The sequence below is a fragment of the Bison bison genome, unplaced genomic scaffold, assembly GCF_000754665.1.
Source record: "Bison bison bison isolate TAMUID 2011002044 unplaced genomic scaffold, Bison_UMD1.0 scf7180017864038, whole genome shotgun sequence".
Taxonomy (NCBI): domain Eukaryota; kingdom Metazoa; phylum Chordata; class Mammalia; order Artiodactyla; family Bovidae; genus Bison; species Bison bison.
In genome coordinates this window covers 2,950,461-2,977,416 of record NW_011494610.1, presented here as the reverse complement: position 1 = coordinate 2,977,416, position 26,956 = coordinate 2,950,461, and the positions used below count along the sequence as shown (strand labels likewise).

The 26,956-nt window shown below is 39.7% G+C and overlaps 1 protein-coding gene across 1 annotated transcript in view; it reads right to left on the bottom strand.

The window, feature by feature from the left end:
- The window catches only part of CSE1L (CSE1 chromosome segregation 1-like (yeast)), a 35,679-nt gene extending 11,521 nt beyond the window's left edge, over window positions 1-24,158 (bottom strand). The window contains exons 1-14 of the mRNA XM_010835071.1: window positions 24,020-24,158; window positions 15,202-15,297; window positions 12,714-12,856; window positions 10,385-10,486; window positions 10,166-10,311; window positions 9,741-9,831; window positions 8,049-8,156; window positions 6,507-6,599; window positions 4,186-4,353; window positions 3,951-4,080; window positions 3,080-3,145; window positions 2,463-2,665; window positions 1,943-2,027; window positions 797-858 (exon numbers count right to left, since the gene is read on the bottom strand). Of these exons, the coding sequence (XP_010833373.1) occupies window positions 797-858; window positions 1,943-2,027; window positions 2,463-2,665; window positions 3,080-3,145; window positions 3,951-4,080; window positions 4,186-4,353; window positions 6,507-6,599; window positions 8,049-8,156; window positions 9,741-9,831; window positions 10,166-10,311; window positions 10,385-10,486; window positions 12,714-12,856; window positions 15,202-15,292 (1,488 nt within the window). The 5' untranslated portion in view covers window positions 15,293-15,297; window positions 24,020-24,158. The remainder of the gene's footprint in view (window positions 1-796; window positions 859-1,942; window positions 2,028-2,462; window positions 2,666-3,079; window positions 3,146-3,950; window positions 4,081-4,185; window positions 4,354-6,506; window positions 6,600-8,048; window positions 8,157-9,740; window positions 9,832-10,165; window positions 10,312-10,384; window positions 10,487-12,713; window positions 12,857-15,201; window positions 15,298-24,019) is intronic.
- Between the last annotated feature and the right edge of the window lie 2,798 nt (window positions 24,159-26,956).

The window sequence follows — 26,956 nt, the reverse complement described above, 5'->3', positions numbered from 1 at the left end:
AAGTGAAAGTGAAGTCGCTCAGTCATGTCCGACTCTTAGCGACCCCATGGACTGCAGCCTACCAGGCTCCTCCGTCCATGGGATTTTCCAGGCAAGAGTACTGGAGTGGGCTGCCATTGCCTTCTCCGGAAGATGACACTAGAGAGTCAAAAAATAAATTCCATTTGTCCTCTGGAGGTTGGTAAGGCACCAAACTCACTACTCTGAACTTATAAAGGGGAAAAACACACAAACATGTATCCCGTTTTCCCTATTCAAACTGGTAATTAACCTATGAGGCAGTAATGTTGGTTGTGCAAAAGAATAAACGTATTAAAAAACTACACAAGTATACATTTAAAAATGGTGAATTCTATATTAAGGTTACCTATATCTCAAAAAATGTGATCATCACTCTTAACCTCACATTAGAAATACAGGGAACAGAGGAACAGGGGTAAATTATACCACTGAGGATGCAATCAGCCAAAGGTAGAATGAGAAACTCTACAAGATAAATGACTGGTTTCTTTACAAAAAAAGGGGAGGGTGCGTAGGAAAGGGGAAGAAGGACCCCTCTGTTATAAACTAAGGGACATGAGACATATCAACCGTAAGCAATGTGTAAACAGTATTTTTGAGAAGCTGAGAAAAATTAATCAAGGCCTAGTATCCTAAGTTCTTAAGAAGATATTATTAATTTTGTTAGATGTGGATATCAAATATGACTGCACAGTAGAAGGGAAGAGAAGCTGGCATACAATAAAGCTCTTAAGAGAGTAAGTGGCATGTAACATATAAATGAAAAGCTACTTACTTGATTCCTAAAAATCATAATGTATTTGATGCCATCAGCTTTAAGAACAGGAAACTCATTTACTATTAAAAGAAATAAAAAGTCACAGTTATTTAACTGTTACTCTCAAATCAGTCACAATATTATCAGATTTTAAAAACATGGTTCTGGGAAGCAAATGTCAAGTAATTATATAACGTCAAGTTATATTTAAGTTATATAATGTCAAGTTAATTATATAACGATCCACCACACAACTATTAACTTGGGTAAGTTTATGAATAATTCTGTTTTTTCACCTTTACCTTTAATTTTCACTACAAAGGAACATACGTTACTTATGTAATTGAACAAAAATGATTTGGGCCACAGGAAATAATGACAGTATCTCTTCCCAGAACCGAAGCTATTCTGAATCAGGAGCAGGCCTCTCCAGATGAGCTTACACGAGCAGTGGGAAGCACGCTGACTAGTGAAAGGGACAGAGTATTGGGCAGTTGTCAAAGCTCTTGAAGTGACGGTGACGAGGGAGTCCTCTATGTTATGCCCGCTGTGCAGTGATTTTAAGTCTCCACAACTTTACATGTCTGTCTGTCTTGATTAACATACTTTCATAAACATATGGAAGTATCCTGAGCATCTATTAGTCTCAACTGCTTTAAACTTACTTCCATTTTTATGAGTTCATTTTTTTTCAAGTTTTATTTTATTTTTGGCCATGTTGTGAGCTCTTAATTCCCTGACCAGATACTGAACCCAGGACGTCAGCAGTGAAGCACAGAGTACCAACCACTTGACCGCCAGGGAATTCCCAAGAGTTCTTTTTTTTTTTAAATGAGAAAGAAGGAAAACAAAAACCAAAGTATGATTTCTAGTGTGAAATTATTCGGGTAACAAAGCTGAATGACAATTCAGTCTCACTTGTTTCTATTTTCCTTCTATATAAACAACATTTTCTTTAGGCAAAGTTAATTTCACCTGGGCAAGATTGAAGGCACCCATTAGAAATTTTATCCGACAGAAGTAACTGCAAGGATAGGAGCCACTGTTTTCGGTATCATGAATGATACAGAGCCACGACAGCACTCATTTGGTAGTTTAAAATAACAGTGCACGTAAGAATTACAGGTACACTGTAAGTTGTATTAAAAACATTTCACAACTCACCATTGGCTGATTTTAAATCAGGGAGAATGTGATTCACGAAGAATTCAGTGAGGTTTACAAGCTCATTTGCTTGTGTAATCCCATGCTAAAAAACAAATTCATAACAGTAACATGAACTACCTGTATAAATCTACCACAATGGAAATTTAGGCAGCTTTAGAAAACCAGGTTAAAGATGGAGATAAATACTTCAAAACATAAACTGCTTACATATAAAATAAGACTGGTTTAAAAGATAATAAAGAAACTTCCCTAAATTAAAGAACAGCTAAACTTAAGCTTAGCAAGTTTCTTATACTGAATCTCACCTAAAGAAACAAATGTACCATCTATACTTTGGTCTATGAGAAACATGTAACTAATAAATCAATATAAAGTCATTTCTGGAGACTATGAATTCTAATCAGAACACATTATCTAGCAGAGTAGGCTATATAACCAGAAATATATCACTTCTTTTTGACTTCTGTGCTAAAGGACAACTATGTTTTGGAAACAAAAATAAACTGAAAAGAGTTACCTTCTGTGTTTGGGCTTTCGATGCCAAAGATGTCACCAGGTAAATGGCTGCATCTTTGTGTTTCCAGTTGACAGATGGATTTTTGGCATATTCCTGCAGCATGGAATTAACATAACCAGAGAAGATTCCTGTCACGGGTCCCTCAAAAAACTTGCATAATCCTCGAACTAGATCACAAGCAGCCCTGCGTCTAGTATCAATATCTACAAAATCAAAGGGAAATACATCATGGGAGAAAGAAGCAACCACCAACCAACTGATTAAGTTTATAAGAAAACAAATTGCCATCTGATAGCTATAAGCAACAAAAAACAATGAAAAAAAATTCTCTCCCCACAAACAAAAAAATGATAATGAAACTAAAAGATCATAGTATGATAAATACTAATAAGTATATAAAAAAAGAGAAGACAAATGATTCACCATCTGATACTTTGATATAGCTCATATAAGGGCTGCTTTCTACCACGCACAAGTTAAAGAAGGAAAACAGTTCTCCAGAAAAAGACAACTGAAATGACCCGCTTACCCAGACTCCCTTACTTCCCCGAATCTTTCAAAAAAAGCGCAACTTTAACACTGGCTCCTAAGAGACCAACAGTTAAAAATCAACATACCAGATCCTTCCAGATCTCTTCTTATGTACTCCTCAGAATTATCTTCAAAGGCTTCTTCATCAGCAGCTGCAAAAGCAAGATGACATTCAGATCACCTCTTACAAGACATGGCAAGTCATTCTAGCTTTACAGTTGGGTATGCAGAAGAGCATGTGGAACCACTGTGTTTTGCAGCAAAGTGTTCTTTCCCAACCAATGACTATTTCACATATTCTTATTAATTGTTCTTAGAGCAGTAAATGCTACCCTGAAAGCATAGGTAACAGGTAATTTACACAACTGTGAGACAGGCTCACTGTTTTAATGTGAGCGTCCACAGAACTGCACTTTATCACCAACTTTCACAAGTGCTGGAGATCAATACAGGGAGGCCAGCTCTTTATTCTGACAAGTAAAGACAATAAACAACAGCCTAACCACTACCATCACCATTATTTCAGAAAAGTCACTTCAACACCAAAATAAGGAGGACAGTATCAGAATAAAGATCTGTCCTTTAAATATGGTTTTATGAAAAGGAAAGGAAATAGAACCCCATGTTACACTTTTATTTCCTCATTCTGTTCCAGACTGAATGATCTAATGACTGCTCTTCCTACTCATAAGAAAGACATTCTGTACAAATAGTCTCTTAGGACTATTTTAACCTTAAAGCACGAACTAGGTGGGCTTCAATTCTGTATTTAAAAGTTATCAATCACTTCTAGTCTCAAGTCAGCTATTCAAAAATAGCTTTTGCCTTGGTTAAATACTAAATCCAATAAAACGTAGACTGAATTTGTTACTAAAAGCAACACAGAGAAGACTTCTTAAATACACTTTTAAAAAATGAGCTTTTAATTAATCTCCTGAAAAAGCTTTTTACAATTACCTCTAAATTCCATGTTAGGCACAATAACCTTTTCACAGATACTTGTCAGCGTGTTCTGGTCCTCAAAGAGATTCTTATAGTGAGGTCTCTCACAAACTGAAGCCAGAAACTGAATTGCATTACTTACCAACTGGAATAAAACACAAAAATAAGCATATTTAAGAGCAAACTGAACCATTTGCTTCATGGGGGAGGGAGAGGATGCCTTAATTACTTGTCTCCACCATCATCTTACCAAGTCGTATTTAACCTCTTGACCTGTTGTAACTAGTAAATTCCAGATGGCTGTGACAAAACGAGGCAGGTACCGTTGAAATTCTTCATCGTATTTTTGTGCATAAAGTGCAGCATTATCACAAATCTGGGATTTTAAGAGCTCCAGTAAGCCTGCTTCCTCTTCATCCTCACATAAGAGAAAACAGAAAACTCAAACATACAACTTCAATGCTACCATAAACATGGAGAGTCGCCAGAGTCTTCAAAAATTGTAAATTCAAAGTGCTGTAAACACATCTATGCCACTGCAAATGTGTTCACCTGGTCTTTCAAATAAATAAAATATGAAAATGCTTCTTATTTATTCATCAATGAGAACAGTTATCAAAAGTTTTCAAGTTAAAGCCCTTTCTTCTGGTTGCTGAATTACAAAATATTTATGTATTAAATTGAAAATAATATATTCCTTAAAAAACCTGAGTAATAAACATCAATCATTTCACACTTCCACTTCTAACATAGTCTTACTATCTCTCAAAAGGTTCTCATTTTCAAATATATTAAAATGTGTTCTCTTCCCCATAAGTTAATACTATAACATTCTCACAAATAATAGGTTTGCTCCTGTGTCCAGGGGATTTCCCAGGCAAGAGTACTGAAATGGGTTTTCATTTTCTACTTCAGGGGATCCTTCCTGACCCTGGGATCAAACCCAGGTCTCCTACATCGGCATGCAGATTCTTTACTACGGTGCCACCTGAAAGTGAAGTTGCTCAGTCGTGTCTGACTCTTTGCGACCCCATGGACTGTAGCCTACCAGTCTCCTCAGTCCATGGAATTTTCCAGGCAAGAATACTGGAGTGGGTTGCCATTTCTTTCTCCAGAGGATCTTCCCAACCCAGGGATCGAACCTGGGTCTCCTGCATTGCAGGTAGACGCTTTACTGTCTGAGCCACCGGGGAAGCCCTATAAAATGTTGGAGAAGGTCGCAAAGAGTCGGACGTGACTGAGTGACTAACACTTCACGTTTACTGTAAAATGTTAAACAACCACCTAAAGCAGGGGTCGACCTGCTGCCTAATTTCTGAAGCACAGTTTTATTAAAACCCAGCTACACTCATCCTTTGTTTTCATTTATACAACTTACAGTATTGCCCATGGCCGCTTTCAACTACAACTGCAGAGCTGAGCACACAGTGCCCAAGTCCAAAACACCTGGACCTTTACAGGGAAAGTCTGCCAGCCCCACTCGCAACCGTGACAGTGGCTAACAGAATAATCCTTAAGACATGTAGCAGCAATCCACAAATACTTTCTGAGCTATATTATGTGCCAAAGAACTCAAATTGAGAAGAGATAAAAAGTACAGCTCCTCAAAGCATAAATATCAGGGATGCTACACACCTATGACACACAGTTAAATGGGCAAACAGCTCCCTTAAGAATCCTGTGTGAGAAACTTCCTTTAGACTTAAGTGTAAAGACAAGCTTGTTTTCTGAGGGACTGGTTTCTCCCTAGTGGACTGAAGGAATTATTTTTCTTGGTTGCATCCTCTGTAAATCTCAGGTAAAACGTGCTGTATACCCACAGTAATATTCTTCCTCTGTATACCACTCCCCAAACAGATCTGCATCACCAATTGTAACTTTTATCTGGTGTTGAAGTATTCTTACTATATCACCTTTTACATTTTTTTTTGTTTCTTGAGAAAGAGGTAAATCATAAATATAATAATAAACAAGCAAATAAGTAACACAGAAGAAGCGTTATTATGTTGAAAATCACTTTTTACAAAACCCAGATCAGAAACTTACACACATTACAAACTTTCATATACCCTCTTTCCCGCACTGCAGATGACTTTTTCAAGAGAGGCTGTTATTACAAAGGTTGAAGTTTTCTTAGTATCTTCAATGACAAGTGATTTTCTATTTCATAAAATGCTCACAATGTGAATATTCTTGAAGACTTACTTTCAATAATGTAATAAAATAGCCTTACCTATAAATTGTGACATAAGTCAGTATTATAAGAGTAATTCTGCACATTATAAATAATCAAATGTGGAACATCCCACATAATCAAATTTCACTTGCATTCTTAGAATTTTATCTATTAACGATGCAAGAGTAAATAAATTATAAGGAACCACAATGCTAAATGTTCTCAAATAACTTTCATTTTTCTCAAGAATTAACTATCCTCCCTCCAATATTCTCAGAGGTACTCAAATAATTCTTTCAACATTTAAAAATACTGAGATACAACTGACATTTAATATTGTATTCCAAATAACTCTTAGTTTAAAAAAGCCTACTTAGGAAATAAATAGTACTCACATCAGTTTGTAGAAGCTTATTATCTAATGTTAAGAGGGTATGAAAATTGTTCATCCAAGTTTCCATATTATCTTCAAAAAACTCAGGGAGATCCTAAAGAATAAATGGTGACTTGAGACTCTGGGTTGAAATAATTATATTTCAGTAAGTTTTCCCCGCAACGGCAAATGTTTTCCACATGCCTATAGATTCAAGTCCACATTTCTCAGCTGTGTCAACCAATATCTACTTTGATAAGAATTCGCTGCCCCAGCTGGGTCTGGCAGCTGAGTAAACTATTCTGACCGTCTCCGTAAGCTTTCAATCACAAATGATGCCGCCTGTTTCCTGTCCCAATGTAAATCTACTTATTCCTTTAAGGTCAAGCTAAGGCTAAAGACTTTCCTTACACAACACAGTGCTTACCAAAACATTTCTTTTCCTTTCTGAATTACTGCAATTTTTTTTTAAGATGACCACTAAGTCAGGCTTCCTGGCTGATAGTTACTGATTTCCTATGGCACAGAACTGCCCTCTTAATGAGGAATAATCCCCCAAGGGTAAAGATTATGCCTCCTTCCTACTTAGGCTTCCGTGACTAACAAATTATTAAGCACCTCATTCTACCCGACTTCTAGGAAGCAGAATTCAAAGGTGTTAAAAAAAAAAACAAACAAACCAAAAACCCAGTGATATCCTTTAAGAATCTCTCAAACTGCTGTCCAGCTGGACACGGATGGAGGTATGCCATTTTGGGCTATTTGTCTCCTATTCATTCTATCTATTCTCTTCAGGAACGCTGTCCCTACCACTGAGAGAGAGTAATGTTGGGAGGATCAAGTCTGGTACTTGGCTCTGGCTAAAGTCAACGAAAAGGCCACATCCTTCCTCTTAAATCTCAGTATAGGAATCTGTACCAGTAAGACTTCCTTCTTGTCCTGAAGCCCCAACTCTTATTTAAAGTAATGACGCAAGAACAGAAACAAAGACTGGAGCCACTACCTCACTAGCAACAGAGTGACCAGGCATTTTCTACTCGAAGATTGTAGCTGTGTTTCCTATGAAACACAGAGGTTCCGGTTCTTACACTTTCCCAAGCCTGCTTCTTCACTGTTTTGTCTCCCAGATAAGCTTTCATTAAAAGCTATAAGCTTTTTTTGGTATTACCTACCTAGAGGCCTCTAATCAAAACATGGTTCCCCCAGCGTAAACACCCACTTAAACGAACTAGAGGAAGGCTTTGGAAATGTGCTGTGTCTTCAGTAAAACAGAATATAGGATGACACTCCAACAGTCATTTAGGATGTGGGGTTTCCCTAACTTACCAGACTAAGAGAATGCTACTTTTCTATATATCCACCCACTAGCATGTCTAGGAACTACTATAAAATAGAACACAATTTGTAGTTAAAAGTGGAGGGAATGAGAAAACAAAACAACTAATACTTATTCTTTGGGCGGGAGGTGAAATCAGTGCTAGCAAAGAAGTCTTTATCAAGTGAAAAACTTTACATTTGACATCAAAGAATAAGAACCAAAACCAAGAAATAAAACAAAACTTACCTGAAAGTTTAAACTGTAGAACAATTTTGAGATTAGGATCAGGGAAGAAAATAGAATCCTCAGAGCAGAGGCATCATTTGCATGGGTGCTGCAGAGTTCAATAGTGGCCTTGGAAAAGAATTTAGGAAGATGGCTTTAGTGTACCATAAACCTTAGTGAAAAAGCCTTGTACTATGCTGAACCCCTTGGCCAACTCAATATTTATATATCTTCTCCAAAATTTGGCTTTTAAATAGTAGTGTGCACTCATTTAAGATTTTTGAAAAATACTTTAAAGGATATATTTTTAAACTGTCCATAATAACACTACTGCAAAGTCCAATGTTAATATTTTGGACTAGATCCTTCTATTCTCCTCTGTGTATATATGTAACTATTGAATGTCTTCATATGTGTTCATTAAATAATTTCCTGCAACCTGGCCTTTAGGTTGTTTGCAACTATTTGTTATTCTAACTGCAATAAACAAGTTTATCTACAAAACTTTGTGCACATACTTCTAGTTTTCTGAGTTTGAGATTCTAGAACTATTACCAATGCAGAATGGTATGCTGTGAGTAAGGGTTTTGGAAGCCAGACAGATCTAGATACAACCCAGACTCTTACTCACAATGAGCATGACTCTGAGTTATTTCAGAGCCCCCATCTCCTTATCTGTAATTAAGCATAATACCTATCTAATATATATCAAATGTGAAGATATACATAAAAGGTCTTGGTAATTTGTGCACGTCTATTATGTAAAACATACACAACAAATGTTGCTAACTATATCCTGGAGTCAGGAAATACGAATCTTATGGTTTTCTCACTGAAGTGTCAAACTCCAGAAAGCTAGTACCATTTATAATCTGACGGGGAGGACACGAGTGTTCATTTCAGTGCACTCTGGCTAAAAGATGCCCCCCACCAGTTCTACCTGTTCCTGGCTAAAACTTTTAACGTCACTGAAAAGAAATAAAAAATCTCTGCCAATCCAACAGGTGAAAAAAATGATCACATTTGTCCAATTTTATTTTTGAAAATAAGAATGTACCATCAGTAAGATATCCTAACCATGAAAAATTCTGTGCATACTCTATAATTTAGAAGCTGTGACAATCACACAACCTTTCCTTTTTGAAAACAGGAAATGAGCAGCTTTTCTTGAGTTAGAAAAACTACTGAGGCATGGTTCTTTTTATTGTTTGTGAGACTAAACACTCCTCTTTCCTTATCGGGGGGAAAAAAAAAGGTTGACATTACTTCTTTTTCAATCTTAAAGGATTCTCAGAAAGATGAAGAACATGTTTAGGGAAGTTGCTTATGTACTATACAATGGTGTATATAAATTAAATTTCATAAACAGTAAAATCAAAATATAGACCTATTCCTTTAGAGATACACAAATACTTGAGTGAAATACTATGATGCCTGGAATTTGCTTTTAACTATTCATACAAAATCAAAAAGATAAAACAAAGTAAAAAGAAACAAAATGCTAGCAACTTGTTAAACCTGTGCAGTCAATACACAGGAATTCACTATACCATCTTCTCTATTTAGATATAGGTTTGAAAATTTTCAAAAGAAATGTTGCTCTAAACCATGACCTATCAAATAAGCTTTCAAAGCAATCTCTTAAAATGTATACAAATATTAAAGTGCTCTAAAATGTTAACTAAAAAATACCACCAAAATGTTATTGTATACCTTAAATAGATTCGTCAAAGGCAAAGCAAAGGCATCCAGAACAAGTTTAATTTCAGTCCATAACTCGTTTGACTTAAATTCATGGCGATATCTAAAAAATCAATGTAAAATAGGTAAATCCACAAATTTTTGTTAACTGACTTTAGGTTTTCAAGGCTAGATTAGACAAAAATCTATGGCTAGACAGCTTTCTGAAATAAAAAGGGAATTCAAGCACAGTTTATCAAGACCAGGTATTTTGCAAGTAATAGGGCAACATGAAATTAAAACCCTACACTTAGTAAGAAATAAACATGATAATGAATTGAGAGGCTTCTGTTCTTATTCTAGAATTATCATAAAAGAATGACAACAATCACAAAAATACACACAAGGAAAAACACCTGAAAAAAATATTTTTAAAATACCAATTTACACATCAATACCTTTTAAATAAAGAATGTGCTGTACGAAGGACTCCGTTAATAACATGGAAATCTCCACTCTGAAAGCGATTCACCATTTCTGTCAACAAGTCAGGCCATTTCTGAGGGAAATCTTCTCTGCCAATAATGCTAATAGCATCACTTAACTGGGGGCAGGAAAGAGACTAATTAGATGAAACCTCTACAAACAAGCCCCCTAACAAGCAGGGCCTCACATACCTGCTTCTGAATTTGCTCCGGGCTGCTAAGCATCAAGTGCACTATGTTAGCTTTAATGGCTACTCTGTCGGCTTCACAAATTTTATTTGGTTCATCTTCAACCTAAAAGCAAAACATTAATGAGCAAGTAACATAAATTCATAGCCATGACTGTACGCATTTGTAGATAAAACAGAACCATTTCTTATTTCCTGGTTTCCTAAGAAAAACAGAAGAAGACAGGGCCTTTCTTCTGTATGAACGGGTCACAGATTTCTTTAATAATCAGCTTCTCTGACTCTCTGATGTCAATTGAGAATCTCAGTTCTATATGATAATTAACCAAAATGTGGTTAAAATCTTCATAGATATATGCTACTCAGCCCATATTCATCCTCAATTTGATCATTACCTTAAGTTAAAGAAAGGTCTAGTCAGTGAAAACTTCTTGACCGTTACCAGTTCAAATGCAACCAGGACTACATCACCCAAAGAGATTCTGAGTCTCACTAGTTTTATAAATCAAGACAGAGGGGGCTTGAATGTCTACACGTAGACGCATGGATTTTTAAACATTCTAAAATTCACCAACTCATTTCTTCACTACATGTGAGAACACTTGACTACACAAGTTTAAGAACAGTTTTTACTATTTTTAAATTCTTCTATGGAATGAAGAAAAGAGACTCAGTGAATAAGCAGATGTCAAATTGATTTTTTAGAAAAACTGACCATTTCTGTCAACTTTAATATCCTTCTAAATGTGATTATTACTAAAAACATTCCCTTTTTCTTTATCCTAACCCAGGTTTACCTCAGCCGTGCCATTACTGACATTTTGGGTCAGATAAATCCTGGTTGTGGGGGTCTTTCTTGTGCATTGTAGGATGGTTACCAGTATCCTTGGCTTCTTCCCACGAGTTGTCAGAAACACCCCCCATCCTCTGTGACAACCAAAAAATCTCTAAATATCCCCAGATGGGCAAAACCACCCCCAATTTTAGAATCTCTGTCAAAAGCTAAGGTAGGGAAAATACCCATTTCTGTTTCTCAATGTATAATTTTATACTGATCATTAAACTTATAGCACAGTAAGATTCACCTTGGAGTGGTGGCACTTTAGTCACGAAGTAATGTCTGACTCTTTGTGACCCCATGGATTGTAGCCAGCCAGGCTCCTGTCCATGGGATTTCCCAGGCAAGAATACTGCAATGGGCTGCCATTTCCTTCTCTAGGGGATCTTTCTGATCCAGGGATCGAACCCACATCTCCTGCTCAGCAGGCAGATTCTTTACCACTGAGCCACTTGGAAAGCCCCCATTAAACTTGCAGCATATTAAGATTCACCTTATAATTAGAAAATATTTCCATATCCAAGACAGAGGACAAATCCCTTACCAAAAACTTCAAGTGCATTATACATATTTTTTATATATATATATATATATTTAAAATGTGGTTTTTCCAGCTTTATGTAATTTTTCTTTGTCCACAATAGAAACTGCTTCAATTATTCATTTAGACTGTGTAACTTTCCACATAATGTCTCTTCAGCAGAGAGCTAAAGTTAAATTTCAACCATGGGACTTCCCTCTCGGTCCAGTAGTTAAGACTCCATGCTCCCAATACAGGAGGCATGGGTTTGATCCCTAAGATCCCACATGCTACAGGGCGCGACCAAACAAAAAAACAAACCAAAACAACAACAACAGAACACAAATTGGAGGTTAAAGCAAAGTCTCACTCTCTCGAGCAGCCCAGGTTATGAAGCTGACTCAATATGAGTTTAAATAAAACGGGAACTCTCTGTGAGCAAAGACAGTTTTAAAAATATCTTTCTTCCCAAATGGCATACTCCTTTACCTACTGCATTATCAAGGACCTCCAACAAAATATTGCAAAGGAGTGGCGAGAGTGGCCTTGTTTTGCACCTGACCTTAGTGGGAAGGTTTCAAGTTTCTCACCATTATGTATATTAGTTATAGCTTTTTCACAGTCTTTATCATGCTGAGAAAGACCCCACTATTTCAAATTTACTGTTTTTAACCATGAACAGATGTTGGACTTTGACATAGGCTTTTTCTGCACCTATTGAAATAATAATATGACTTACGTTTTCTCAGTCTATAGGTTTTTGAATGCTGAAACAGCCATGCATATTTGGGATAAATCTCACTTGGTTATGGTATTTTTATACTTTTTGTATGTTTTTGGGTTTGACTTTTTAATATTTGGTGAGGAGGGTCCTGTTTTTTATCTTTAATCTGTGTCCGAATCACTCAGGAACACTGCACATATAAATCTTTTAAACATGCAGGGTCTTAAACTAGGCACTCATAAAATACTTACAATTCTCCAATTTCTTTTAATATAGTTCTTGAATGTTACAGAGGCACACACTTTAATAACATTATCCTGGGACTTTTCTAATAATGTTAACAGCAACAATGGGTAGTTCTGATTTCCTTCTACAGATTCAAGAAACTTCTCAGCTGGAAAACAATACCCATGTTAGAAGATATGTTATTAAAACCAAATCTTAAGACTGTATGTATATGTGAACTATGTATATTTCTGACTGAAGTATCAACAAATGGAAAGATTAGGATTGTACATGATGTTACATTAAATTTACATAGTATCTCAGTTTTCAGATCACTTTACCATCCATTAACTCATCTCACAAACCTATGAAGTGGCCTGATCAGATGATCACCTCATGTGAAGGAGAATCTGCTTTTCAGAGACAGTAAGTGACCTTAGGGCAAAAAAGTCATATACCCTGTCTTGTTCCAGAAGGATTATTATGAGTACTATTAGTAATGGTAGTAACATTTCTTTTATAGGACTGTGACTAAGATTAAATTTGTTGATTCATTTTAATGTATATTATTATTAACCATATGGGTCTGATGTTTGACTCCCATCTGTTACGTTGTCACTACTGCCCAGAGAAGTAGGTAGTATTACCCTCACTTTAAGGACAAGGCCACTGAGGTTAAGCAAACTTGTCAAAGATCACGCAGCTAGCGGATTTCATCACTGAAAAAGTTTTAGTCCAGTCCTTATTCTATCCTACTAGCTCTGAGTATTCCTTTCAAACTAAACATTTCTAATATCAGCAATAACCTTATACAAAGATTTTACTCGTATATTTTAAACTCATACTACAGTTAGGGATAATAAATCTCCTGGGTTACAGATCAGACCATGATGATTTATAGCACTTCCAATTTTTCCCTATCTTAAGCTTCTTAAGGCAGCATCCAGTCCAAGGTTTCAATATTTACTGAAAAGGTCAGCGGTTAGCATCTATTATTCTACAATTTAGTATGATTTAACACCTTCTTTCCAAATTAAGTCCCGAGTTTAACTTCCACCCTCAAACCCTCCCTGCTTTGTGTCTACCATGTGTTTCTTGAAAGATAAAGAATGCTGAACTGAAAAAAATTTTTCAAGAGGGGACACACTATGGTTTACATGGTTTTATAGAAAGCTTTGGTTGCTTCAATATTTGGTTGGTCAATATTTCATATCCGGCAATCCCTGTGAAATGTATGGTTGCAACTCTTATCAGAACATCAATTTATTCCTACATTTTGTCCTGGATTCATAAAACAACAGCACCTCCACCTTACAAAGACACAGTTATTAAAAATAATTTTCATTAAACAGTGTTGGCAGAGGCTTTCTGGGGAAGTCTTAGAACCATTAATTTCCTTTTATCCAAGAATAAATTACTTCTTTAAGCACTAACAGGAAAATCACAATTTTCCCTCACAGAAATCACAAAAGCCTTTCTAGACTAGGATGGATGCATTAACATGTAAATAATAAACAAATAATTCTATTTACTATATATAATATACAACATATTATATACAACATGTATAACATACAACAATATAATATATACTATATATAATATACAACACATATGTGCACACATTCATCTGGGTCTTCATGGAATGCTTCCAAAATCCTCTTTATGAGAATGCACATCAGTAAATTCTGAAGAAGTAGATTAACAGCATTTCTGGTTAATATGGCTCACAACAAGGATCATCAGCGTACTACCCACAAGACACAGGTGGCCCCCAGAAGTAGTTTGTTGGTTTGCGCGTTATTTCAAAAGTTTTTGATGTTAATCACTATCATTTAAAAATGAGAACGCTTCATATAAGTATCCTTATTTTTCAAGCAAAGCTGGAAATCTGATCTTGCAAGACTGGTTTGAATCCCCCCGAGTTAGATGGTTCCAAATATTAATAATATCTGTCCCTTAACCAAGGCAGTTAACCCCGCAGCCTGCCCCCTCACCCCCGGCTTTTACCTTCATGTGCAACTCCTACAGGCATTCAAGTTTGCAATTTTAAGCTTACACTAAATCTCTAATGAAAATTGGTCAAATCTGGGAGGAGGAGAAGGGGAGGAACCCTAGGTCTTAAAATATTAATTAAACCCAACATGGGGATTACCTAGTTTCATTCACTTAATCACTTTTAAGGCAGTTAACTCTTACCTCTATGCTCTGATTATTGTATCTCTAAAACAGGAAGGTGTAGGGATTTTCAGGAAGGTCAATGAACAAAGCATCCTAAACTTACTAGTCCTTTTTATTCCAAAAGGGATAAAAGTTATTTTACTCAAGAAACAAAAACACAACAAACAAAGAAGGAAAAAACCCACTGCCATATGTTATAAATGAAAAATAAACTATGCCTAAGGATTCAAGTGTTAATCTCTTTTTAAAATTTTACAAACAGATTGCACAAAGGTTTCTCTCACCTGTCCTTTAAGAATAAATCAACCACAAGAGAGTATTTATTCACTTTACCTGGACGCCTGATGGCAGGATCAGGATCAAGAGTCTTCTTTAAATATTCTGTTAGTGTTTGCAAATTTGCATCACTGAGCTCCATTGCCATTGAGCCTAAAACAAAAATGAGGTTTGAGTAATTGATCACATGAGGACACAGGGATGTACAGAAGAGAATCATTTTACATTTTGGATGTCCCCCTCTCTGAAAGTCATCTACTTGATATGCTCTGGGTATCACCTATAAGCTTTATTCTTAGCCAAGACAAGGTTCCAGAAGACGGGCTTTTTTGAATCAGTGATGAGACAATTTTGAGATACAGAAGAAAAAACATATCACAAACTAAAGGTTAAAAATATGAATTATTAGATTTTTTTAAAAACCCACAATAAAATAAGGATCCCATTGAGTTCTGAGATTAAAGAAACTAGAGTAAATTCTTTTGTGTACAACATGCAGCCATAGGTATTGACAACACACTATATACTGAGAATTTGCACCTTGGAAGATAATTTTGGGTTCCTAAGATGACAGCTGCAGTTGTAATTAAAAAGTAACTTTCCACACAAAAGCTAAGTCAAAGCAAAAATAAACAAGCAGAATGACATCAAACTAAAAATGTCTGCGCAGCAAAGCAAACCATCAACAAAATGAAAAGGCAACATACTAAATAGGAGAAAATATCCGCAAATCGTATCTGATAAAGAATTAACATCCAAAACATAAAAAAAAACCTCATACAACTCAGAAAAAAAGAGTCCAGCTGAAAAATGGGCAGAGGAACTAAACAGACATTTTCCCAAAGACAGTATGAAAAGGTGCTCAACATCACTAAACACAAGGGAATGCAAATCAAAACCACAATGAGATTATCACCCCGTACCTGTTAGAACGACTATAATAAAAAAGACAAGAAATAACAGGCATTTGGCGAGCATGGGGAGAAAAGGAAACCCTGGTACCTGCTGGTGGGAATGTAAACTGGTACAACCTCTCTGGAAGTAAGTATGGAGGTTCCTCAAAAAATTAAAAACAGAATTACCACATGCTCCAGCTATTCCACTTCTAGGTATTTATCTGAAGGAAATGAAAATTCTAACTAGAAGAGATACTTGTACTCCCACTGTCTGCTGTTCACTGCAGCGCTATTAACAACAGTCAACACATGGAAGCAACCTAAGCATCCATCGATGGATAATGCAACGTAGTATACACACAGAATGGAGGATTATCCAGCCACACACAAAAAGGGAAACCCCTGCCATTTGTGACAACATAGACGGATCCTAAGGGCAGTATACCAAGTGAAATAAATGATACATAAATACCACAGACTAGAGATCTCTTCGGAGAAGGCAATGGCACCCCACTCCAGTACTCTTGCCTGGAAAATCCTATGGACGGAGGAGCCTGGTGGGCTACAGTCCATGGGGTCGCTAAGAGTCAGACACGACTGAGCGACTTCACTTTCAGTCTTCGCTTTCATGCATTGGAGAAGGAAATGGCAACCCACTCCAGTGTTCTTGCCTGGAGAATCCCAGGGACAGGGAAGCCTGGTTGGGAGGCTGTCTATGGGGTTGCACAGAGTCGGACACGACTGAAGCAACTTAGCAGCAGCAGAGATCTCTTCAAGAAAATCAGAGATACCAAGGGACCATTTCATGCCAAGACGGGCACAATAAAAGACAGAAACGGTATGGACCTAACAGAAGCAGAAAGTATTAAGAACAGGTGACAAGAATACACAAAAGAAGTGTACAGAAAAGATCTTCATGACCCAGATAATCACGATGGTGTGATCACTCACCTAGAGCCAGACATCCTGGAGGGGCCTTAGGAAGCAAAAATACTACGAACAAAACTAGTGGAGGTGATGGAATTCCAGTTGAGCTATTTCAAATCCTAAAAGATGATGCTGTGAAAGTGCTGCACTCAATATGCCAGCAAATTTGGAAAATTCAGCAGTGGCCACAGGATTGGAAAAGGTCAGTTTTCATTCCAATCCCAAAGAAAGGCAATGCCAAAGAACATTCAAACTACCACACAATTGCACTCATCTCACACGCTAGCAAAATAATGCTCAACATTCTCCAAGCCAGGCTTCAACAGAATATGAACCATCAACTTCCAGATGTTCAAGCTGGATTTAGAAAAGGCAGAGGAACCAGAGATCAAATTGCCAACATCCGCTGGATCATCAAAAAAGCAAAAGAGTTCCAGAGAAACATCTACTTCTGCTTTATTGACTATGCCAAAGGCTCTGACTGTGTGGATCACAACAAACTGTGGAAAATTCTTCAAAAGATAGGAATACCAGACCACCTGACCTGCCTCTTGAGAAATCTGTATGCAGGTCAAGAAGCAAAAGTTAGAACTGGACATGGAACAACAGACTGGTTCCAAATCAGGAAAGGAGTTATGTCAAGGCTGTATATTGTCACCCTGCTTATTTAACTTATATGCAGAGTACATCATGTAAAATGCTGGGCTGGATGAAGCACACACTAAAATCAAGATTGCCAGGAGAAGTATCAATAACCTCAGATACGCAGATGACACCACCTTTATGGCAGAAAGCAAAGAAGAACTAAAGAACCTCTTAGTGAAAGTCAAAGAGAAGAGTGAAAAAGCTGGCTTAAAACACAACATTCAGAAAACTAAGATCATGGCATCTGGTCCATCACTTCATGGCAAATAGATGGGGAAACAGTGGAAACAGTGACAGAATTTATTTTTGTGGGCTCCTAAATCACTGCAGCCATTAAATTAAAAGATGCTTGCTTCTTGGAAGAAAAGCTATGACCAACCTAGACAGCATATTAAAGAGCAGAGACATTACTTTACCAACAAAGGTCTATCAAGTCAAAGCTATGGTTTTTCCAGTAGTCATGTATGGATGTGAGAGTTGGACTATAAAGAAAGCTGAGCACTGAAGAACTGATGCTTTTGAACTGTGGTGTTGGAGAAGACTCTTGAGAGTCCTTTGGACTGCAAGGAGATCCAACTAGTCCATCCTAAAGGAAATCAGTCCTGAATATCCATTGGAAGGAGTGATGTTGAAGCTGAAACTCCAATACTTTGGCCACCTGATGCGAAGAACTGACTCACTGGAAAAGACCCTGATGCTAGCAAAGACTGAAGGCAGAAGAGGATGGCAGAGGATGAGATGGTTGGATGGCATCACTGACGCGATAGACATGAGTTTGAGTAAGCTCCAGGAGTTAGTGATGGACAGGGAAGCCCGGCATGCTACAGTCCATGGGGTCACAAAGAGTTAAGACAGGACTGAACTGAAATACCACATGATCATGTTTCTATGTGGAATCTTAAAAACAAAAATTCATAGATAAAAAGAGCAGATTAGGGAACTTCCTCAGTGGTCCAGTGACTAAGACTCTGCCTACCAATGCAGGGGGCATGGCTTCTATCTGTCCCACATACTGTGGTATGCGGCAAAACAATAACAAAAAAAACAGATTGGTGGGCATGGCAAAACAACAACAAACAGATTGGTTAAAAAAAACAAACAGATTGGTGGTTGACTGCATGGCAGGGGCAAATGGATGAAGGTGGGTAGAAAGGTACAAATCTCTAGTTACAAAATAAATATATAAATCAGGAGGATGTAATGTCCGACACAGAGACTCCAGTTAATAGCAGCGTGCTGTATATTTGAAAGTTATTAGGACAGTAAATCCTAAAAGTTCAGAACAAAAAAGACAAATATATTTGTAATTATGTGTGATGATGAACGTTAATTAACTAGGTTTATTGTGATCATTTCACAATATATAGACCATTATGTTGTGCACCTGAAATTAATGTTACATCTTAATTATATCTCAATAAAAAGCAACTTTTCAAATATTTAAAGCTTAAAACTAAATATAAATCACAGAATATGCTATGACTGACCAAAAAAATCCACATCTAATATATTACAAATGATTAATAGGCTTTATAAAGGGCTACAGCTAATGCTGAGGTTGTGAAGAGTACTCCTCCACAGCCAGAAACCACAGCCTTCTAAGGAGACCAATCTTTGAAGTTATCTGTATTCTCCTCAACACGCTCGTTTTTACCACAAGGGACGCCAACATGATGGCTGATTTGGTAGACTCCACCACTTATATATATTACTTCCTTTGATACAGGGCAAACCACTCTATGGAGTTCCACTCAACCACACACACAATTCACTGAGAAGCAACTCTTCCTGTTTTTTACACCAAAGGTTTGGAAAATGCTATGCATCATATTCACCCTCTTTTGGAGATGCGCTTTAAAAGCTTCAAGAACCCAGAGCCTGGCCACAGAACCATTTTATTATGGAACACAGGCCGGAAAGCAGTGATTTAATCAATTTATTTCCCATTCTTTTTTCTGTGTTGAAATGCTGAATCTGTTATGAAAACATGAAAAGTTTGCTGTTGCCAAGGAAAACCGTTTACACCAGTATATATGAAATAAAAAAAAAAAAGTCTTTACTACATGCAAATTATTCTACCTTTTGGGATTTACACAAGGCAGCATGTGTGTTTGGGGGATTACAGAAGGTAACTGAACCTATTTTGTTGAGTTTAAATTTTAAATACACTCCTTAATAAATTTGCATTTTACTAACTTTCTTCATGACAGAGTCCCATGCAAGCTGGCACCTGTCAACCTTATCTCTGACCTTCTTGCTGTCCAGCCACCAAAGCCTTCTTTCTGTTCCTCAAACCAGACAAGAGTTCTCCCTGACTGTAATAACCCTTCCTTCTAATTTGACATCAGGCATCATCCAGCCCACTGTCAACTCCTCAAAAAAGCCTTCCACAATCATCATCCACCTCATCCCTATTGCACTGTTCACAGCACTTATTCTCATCTGAGGTATCTTTGACTTGTCATCTCTTATTTGTAAGCTCCCTGGGGCAGGGACTTTGTAGGTCTTGCTCACCTCTGTAGCCCAGGACCTTCAACATTGCCTGGCACACAGTATTCACTAAGCATTTGCCGCATGAACTAATGGATAAGCTAATATGTCAGTCAAGCGGCTAAAACATGGATCCAGTCTGGATTGGAGACTATCCTCTGAGCATCAGTTATTAGCAAGCATGACATAATGTAGGAACTCAATTATATCTGTCAGATAAATAGTGACCAACATACTGACATAATTGGTTTCCGTTCATTCAAAAATGCTTCAAAGAAGATGGGAGTTTGAACTTTATCCTGTATATTGTTCATACTTGCCAGTGCTTATTTCGGGGGTCAGGACTCACTGTCTCCTCCACCTAGACGGCTCTGCCCCTGGAGAGCTTTGTAGTTCACTCCCTGCTTCATTCAGGTCTCTTTTCAAATGTCACTTCTGTTTTGAGCTGCTGTCCTGGACCATCCTATCTAAAACAGCACCCAGCTCAGTCACTCTCCATTCTCTGGTTCTGCTTTTCCAATTTTATCAGGCCTATAAACTGCTTTCTTGTTTACTATGCTTTCCCCTCCATTAGACTGTCAGCAACATGGGAGCAAGGACTTTGTGTTTTGTTCACTGCACTCTCCCTCGATTCTTAAAACAGTGAAGAGCAACTACTGTGTATTTGTGCCCTATTTTCAAAAGCTACATACCCTTTATTGATCTTTTTTCCCCCATCAAAAAGCAGTCATGCTTCGCATTTATTCAGTCAATTGCCTGTGAGACAGAAGGGCTGGAGCCAACCGACTCTAGGAGACACGAAAGTGACCCCCACAAAACGGCGAAGCTGAAGGGCCAGGTTAAAAAAAAGTGTATGGCGGGAAACTGTGTGTGTGTGTGCAGTGGTGGTGGTGCTGGTGGAGGAATATAAGCACGCATGCTACAACCCCCAAAAGTTAAAATACTTCATAAATCTTATATTTTTAATGTTAAGGGACTAAACGTTTGTCCAAAAATCCCTTTTCTGTCTCCTCAGTGACAGTGTCTATAAACCCAAATTGTAAGCTTAAGTCCTGATTTGTGAAAATATGACACATCAGGTAATTTTAGAGAATACTCCAGAGGCAGCAAGATTAAGGTCTAGTTATCTTTATTTGCCAGAGGTGGAGGTACACTGACATTCTGAAATATGTGCAATATATAAATGTAAAAAGCATTACTGACTTTCAAGACAAACTAGAAATGAAAAAATTCACTCTTTTGCCTTTAAATGAAGGCTGATACTTTACTTCTCCACTGAGCTATTTTTGGAAATCTCTACCCAAAAATACATGAAAAATATGTACCACAATGGGCTTCCCTGGTGGCTCAGCTGGTAAAGAATCTGCCTGCAATGCAGGAGACCTGGGTTCGATCCCTGGGTTGAGAAGATCCCCTGAAGAAGGGAACAGCTACCCACTCCAGTACTCCGGCCTGGAGAATTCCATGGACTCTACAGTCCATGGGGTTGCAAAGAGTTGGACACAAATGAGTGACTTTTGCTTTATGTACCACAATAAATCAATTATGCCAGACTTTTTGTTGAAAGACTGGCTGGACCTAAGTCTAGCCTCTTCTCAAAGGTCCTCAATTACAGATGAAGACATTTGGAATAAAAGCTTTGCTTTCCAAGGCCACCACACAGAAATCTGTGACGTAAGTTGACCCAAGATGTATGCCTTTTCCTTAAGATATTTCCTCTGCATTAGAGAACCACTCCAGAGGCCCTACATCTGGGGGAAGGGAGAGAGATCCAATAAATGAAAACCATCTGGCACACACACATTAAGAACACACTGCAGCACCTCAGTCCACCTTCTGCTTTCTCATCACAGGAACGTACCACTGAGATGCAGAGCCAAACTTTTTACATTGTCTACAAAGCCCAATGTGATCTGACCTCCAGACACCTGTTCCTTCACATACTACTCTGTGAAAGCTAGATTTTCCTCGAACCCTTTGTACTTTCTATTCGCTCTGCCTGGAATGTTCTGTTCCCTCATCTTTCCATAGCTGGTCTCAGCTCAAATGCCACCTCCTCAGAGAAGTCGCCTTCATCTGTCATTTGTCTGGAATTATTTAAGCCATTTATTTGTAACCTTGTCTCTTTCCCCCTCTAGAATATAGGCTCCCCAAGGGAAGGAACTCTGTCCATTTTGTTTGAGACAAAAGAAGATAAATTTCACTGTATTCAAAGAGATTAAGTGGATTAAATGAAGTTATTTACCAAGTTATTAAATGAATAAAGGAACAAATTAATACCAAAGGTACAGCACTGCCCCCAAACCTATCTAATACTGTACAGAAAATGGTTCTCCTCTATCCTAGCTCTCATAGCAAAAATCAAAGTAAACAGAGGGGAATAAAGAATTCCCCTGCACTGGTGTAAAGAAATGAAAGATATAGGGTCTTAAGAAGTAAGAGGCTGGGTAGATCCAGTCCCACGAATTATGTGAAAAATGCAGACACACAAAAAAGGGCCAAAATCTTCACTGTGGTGGTCCAAGAGGAGGCGAAAAAGAGCACTAGCAGGATCCAAAAGTAAAAAGTCCCTTTTCATGCATGACTCTTCCGAGGAATAATACTTGTTCATCTACCATGTGGCAAGCACTGGCCATCTGCTTACAGCAGCATCTGCTTACAGCAGCAACAAGACAGGTAAGGTATCAGCCTTTGAAATTTGAAAAAGACAATAACCAAGTAAACTATTAGTGATTCTAGAACATGATAAAAAAAAACTATGAAGTAAATAAAACTAGAGTGATATGATCAGTTGAAAGAGATCCTTTGAAAGGTTGGTCAAAAAGAGGCGTAACGTGAGTGAAACCTGAAGGACAGGGAACCAGCCTTGCAAAGATCTGCTGTTGGCATGTCCAAGCAAACGAAAGGCGCGTCCGAACGCTTTCTGGAGGACATGCGCTCGGAACACGTAATAAAAAGAAAACGTAAGCAGCGTGGCTACAGTGGTCAAGGAGAAGAGGTGGGTGGGAGAGGTGGACAACGGTCACCCCAGATGGGGCTTGGTAAACCAGGGTAGTAACTCAGGGGATCCGCAGCCACTTTATGAGGTAAATGTTTTCAACCCCGCTTTTCCAGATGAGGAAGTGGAGACTCGGAGAGATGAAGTGACCAGCCCTAAGGAGGGGTTAAATCTGAAAACGAATCCAGGCCTTCTCGTTCCTAAGCTGAATCCCAAAGCTCCGAACATTGTAGGTGTTCCCTCAAGAGGTGGACCCTGGTAACCCGACAGGTGCACGGACCTCCTCGGGGACACAGACCACAGTCTAACCCTCACGAGCAACTCAGCAAAGTGAGATCACCGGGCCCGTTTCACAGCCGCGGAGACCAAAGCCCTCGGCGGTGTGGCGCTCCGCCACCACCGCCGCCGCCCTAACGGGAAAGGGAGGCCCAGGATAGCAGCGGCGGCCGGGGCGGCGGCTCGTACGCCCGCTCCGCAGCCGGCCAGGCCCCGCAGCCGCACTCGCCTCACGATGCGGGCGGACCCGGTGCGCCGAGAACGGACGCACGGGTGCGACCAATGAGAGCAGGCCGCCCCGAGAGCGCGGCCAATCAGCGCGGCGCTAAGGAGGAAGAGGCGGGCGCTCGCGCCGCACGGGCCAGGCCTAGCCCGGGCCGCCCTCGCTCCTCACAGGCCCGGGCGGGGGTGGGGTTGCTTACCCGAGCCTGCACCTCAGACCTGGGATGCCGCCAGGACAGGCGAGACGCGAAAGCGAAGCCCCTGCCCCCGGACGCTTCCGCAGACATGGGCCAATGTTCCGCTCTCGCCCGGAGGTGCGGTCCTGGCTTCCCAACGTTCGGAAGCGCAAGGAGCGCTTCCACCCTCCCCCAGCCGGGTCCCGAGAAGCCCCGACACTAGGCCGTGCAGGCCTGCGCCTCACCTCGTGGGGACGCGGGAACGGAGAAGGGAAGCCCAGTCACGGACCGTAGCCGGCACTCTCCACTCCTACCGCCACTCCACACCTCACATTCAAACCCCGGCAAAATGGCGCGGCAGGGAGGCTGCGGCCGGGGCGCATGCGTACAAGGGGCCGAGTAAGGGGCGGGGCCAAGGGCGCTCGGCTCCACCCAGATTCCAATCACCAATCACGGCCCCGCTCTGAGGGGGCTGACGTCATGCGCGGCAATGGTCTTTGACCGCGCTAGTGGGCATCCCTCTCGCGGTTCTGAGAAGGGCACACATGAGGCGCGTGTCCGCTGAATTGTGCCCTCTTTTGATGTCAGGGCTAGAGTCAGGCATCTAGTGGGTCTTATACAACTATCGAAGGAACTGTCCAAAGTCATGGCCAAAGCATCTCCGATAGAAGAGAACTTTTCTGCCCCTCGTGGAGCTTGTTTTAAAGAGAGGAAAGGAATAAACAAGATCTTTTCAGATTTGATAAGTGACGTAGATTGTCAAGGGGATGGCCAGAGGAGATCTCTAAACAAGTGACCTGAAGTTCAACAAGAAGACAGCTATGGATTAGCCTGCAGAGCTTTCCAGGAAGAGGGGATGCTAATAGCAAAGGCTCTGAGACAGGACCCGGCTACACTGGGGCTTAAAAAATAAAGTGGAGCATGACAGGAGGAGTTAGATCTGCAGGGGCCAGATGATGTAGGCCTATATTGCATGGAACATACACTAAAACAAAACAAAAACTGTCTATCTGAAATTCACATAGAACCAGGTGTCCAATATTTTATTTGGTGGTCCTATCTCCATTATATTTTCTTCACAGCATTTATCACTCCTTGCAATTAATTGTCTCTTTTTTCAACTGTCCCCCAACTGTATACCTAAGGACTCTGTTCAAACAAGGGCATTCTCTTTACAGCTGTATCCCAGCACCTAACACAAGGTAACTTCAATAAATATTTGCTGAATGTTGAATTAAATGCCGTATATAAATAGGTGAAGTCCATTGCGAAAGGTGTACATTATTAGAACACTGGTGGAAAAGATGTATTTCTACCATTGCAGCAGTAGTACAAGCAATCATCTTGGTCATACTAGTTCGCTTTTCTGGACATTTTCCTCTAGTACGGGTGAGAGCAACCCTGGTGACTTAACAGTTTTTCATCCCTGAACGCCAATCAGGAAGGAAGCTGGCTGGCATCTTGTGTCTGTCTAGCATGATTACCAGGTTTTGTAGGAAGCCCCACACTTCCCAGGTGGCGCTAATAATAAAGAACCTGCCTGCCAATGCTGGAGACTCAGGTTCAATCCCTGAGTCAGGAAGATCCCCTGGAGAAGGGCATGGTAATCCACTCCAGTCTTCTTCCTGAAGAATCCCATGGTCAGAGGAGCCTCGTGGGCTATACAGTCCATGGGGGTCACAAAGAGTCGGTCACAACTGGGGTGACTTAGCACACACACAGGAAGCCCGCAGGCTGTGCCACTTTTATTAAGTCTGTGGAAGTGGCTCCAGCAGGGCCATCTCCCCTCGCCCTTAGCAGCCAGAGGAACCATGCAGGTGAGGGCCATGGAAAGGCTTGTCCTCCCTCTCTACTCTCTGTGGGGCCCAGGTGACCCGTGAAAATTCCCTGGGAATTCTCATCCTGCTCGCTCACCACATGCACACACTCTTAGGTTTGCTACAACTGCTGCTGTGTTGAAAACCAAAGAAAACAGTTCAGCCATTTTCAGGAGCAAGAAGTCAGTACGCATGTAGTCGTCTTTCTTTCCGAATCCTGATAAAATAGTACATACATTATATGTATACTGTATGGAAAGACTTTCTGAAAGCGGAAGACACTTCCATTTGATTTGGATTCAGAAAAGCATGGACACATCTGACTGTGCTTGGAAAACAAGTCTAAGTTTGATTTTGTCTCACTTTTAAAAAGTCCAGTTGAGATCCAGAAGAGTGTTGATATCTAAAGTTGAGACAGGTCTGATTGCTTCTTACCTTTTATTTTATTGATTATATTTTTAATGTTAGCATCTTTTTTCTTTTGGTGTGCTGCATGGCATGTGGGATCTTAGTTCCCCCGCCAGGGACTGCACCTGTGCCCCCTGCAGTGGAAGAGGGGAGTCAACCACTGTGCCACCAGGGAAATCTCTCTCACTTTTTTTTTAATGAAGGCAACTTCCTTTCTTGGGCACAGGGTGGAATATTCACATGGTACAAATAGCCTTTGGTCTTTCACTAACTAGGATATTGTTGTTTACTCGCTAAGTCATGTCCGACTTTTGCGACCCCATGGACTGCAGTCCTCCAGCCTCCTCTGTCCATGGGATTTTCCTGACAAGAATACTGGAGTGCATTGCCATTTCCTTCTCCAGGGGAGCTTCCTGGCCCAGGGATGGAACCCACATATCCTGTACTGCAGGTGCATTCTTTACCACTGAGGCACAAGGGAAGCCCAGGTAGAACATCCTGTTCAGTTCAGTTACTCAGTCGTGTCCGACTTTTTTTGACCCCATGGACTGCAGCACGCCAGGCCTCCCTGTCCATCACCAACTCCCGGACTTCACTCAAACTCATGTCCATTGAGTCGGTGATGCCATCCAACCATCTCGTCCTCTGTTGTCCCCTTCTCCTCTTGCCTTCAATCTTTCCCAGCATCAGAATCTTTTCCAATGAGTCAGTTCTTCACATCAGGTGGCCAAAATATTGGAGTTTCAGTTTCAGCATCAGTCCTTCCAATGAATATTTAGGACTGATTTCCTTTAGGATGGACTGGTTGGATGTCCTTGCAGTCCAAGGGACTCTCAAGAGTTTTCTCCAACACCACAGTTCAAAAGCATCAATTCTTTGGCACTCAGCTTTCTTTACAGTCCAACTCTTACATCCATACATGGCTCCTGGAAAAACCATAGCTTTGACTAGAAGAAC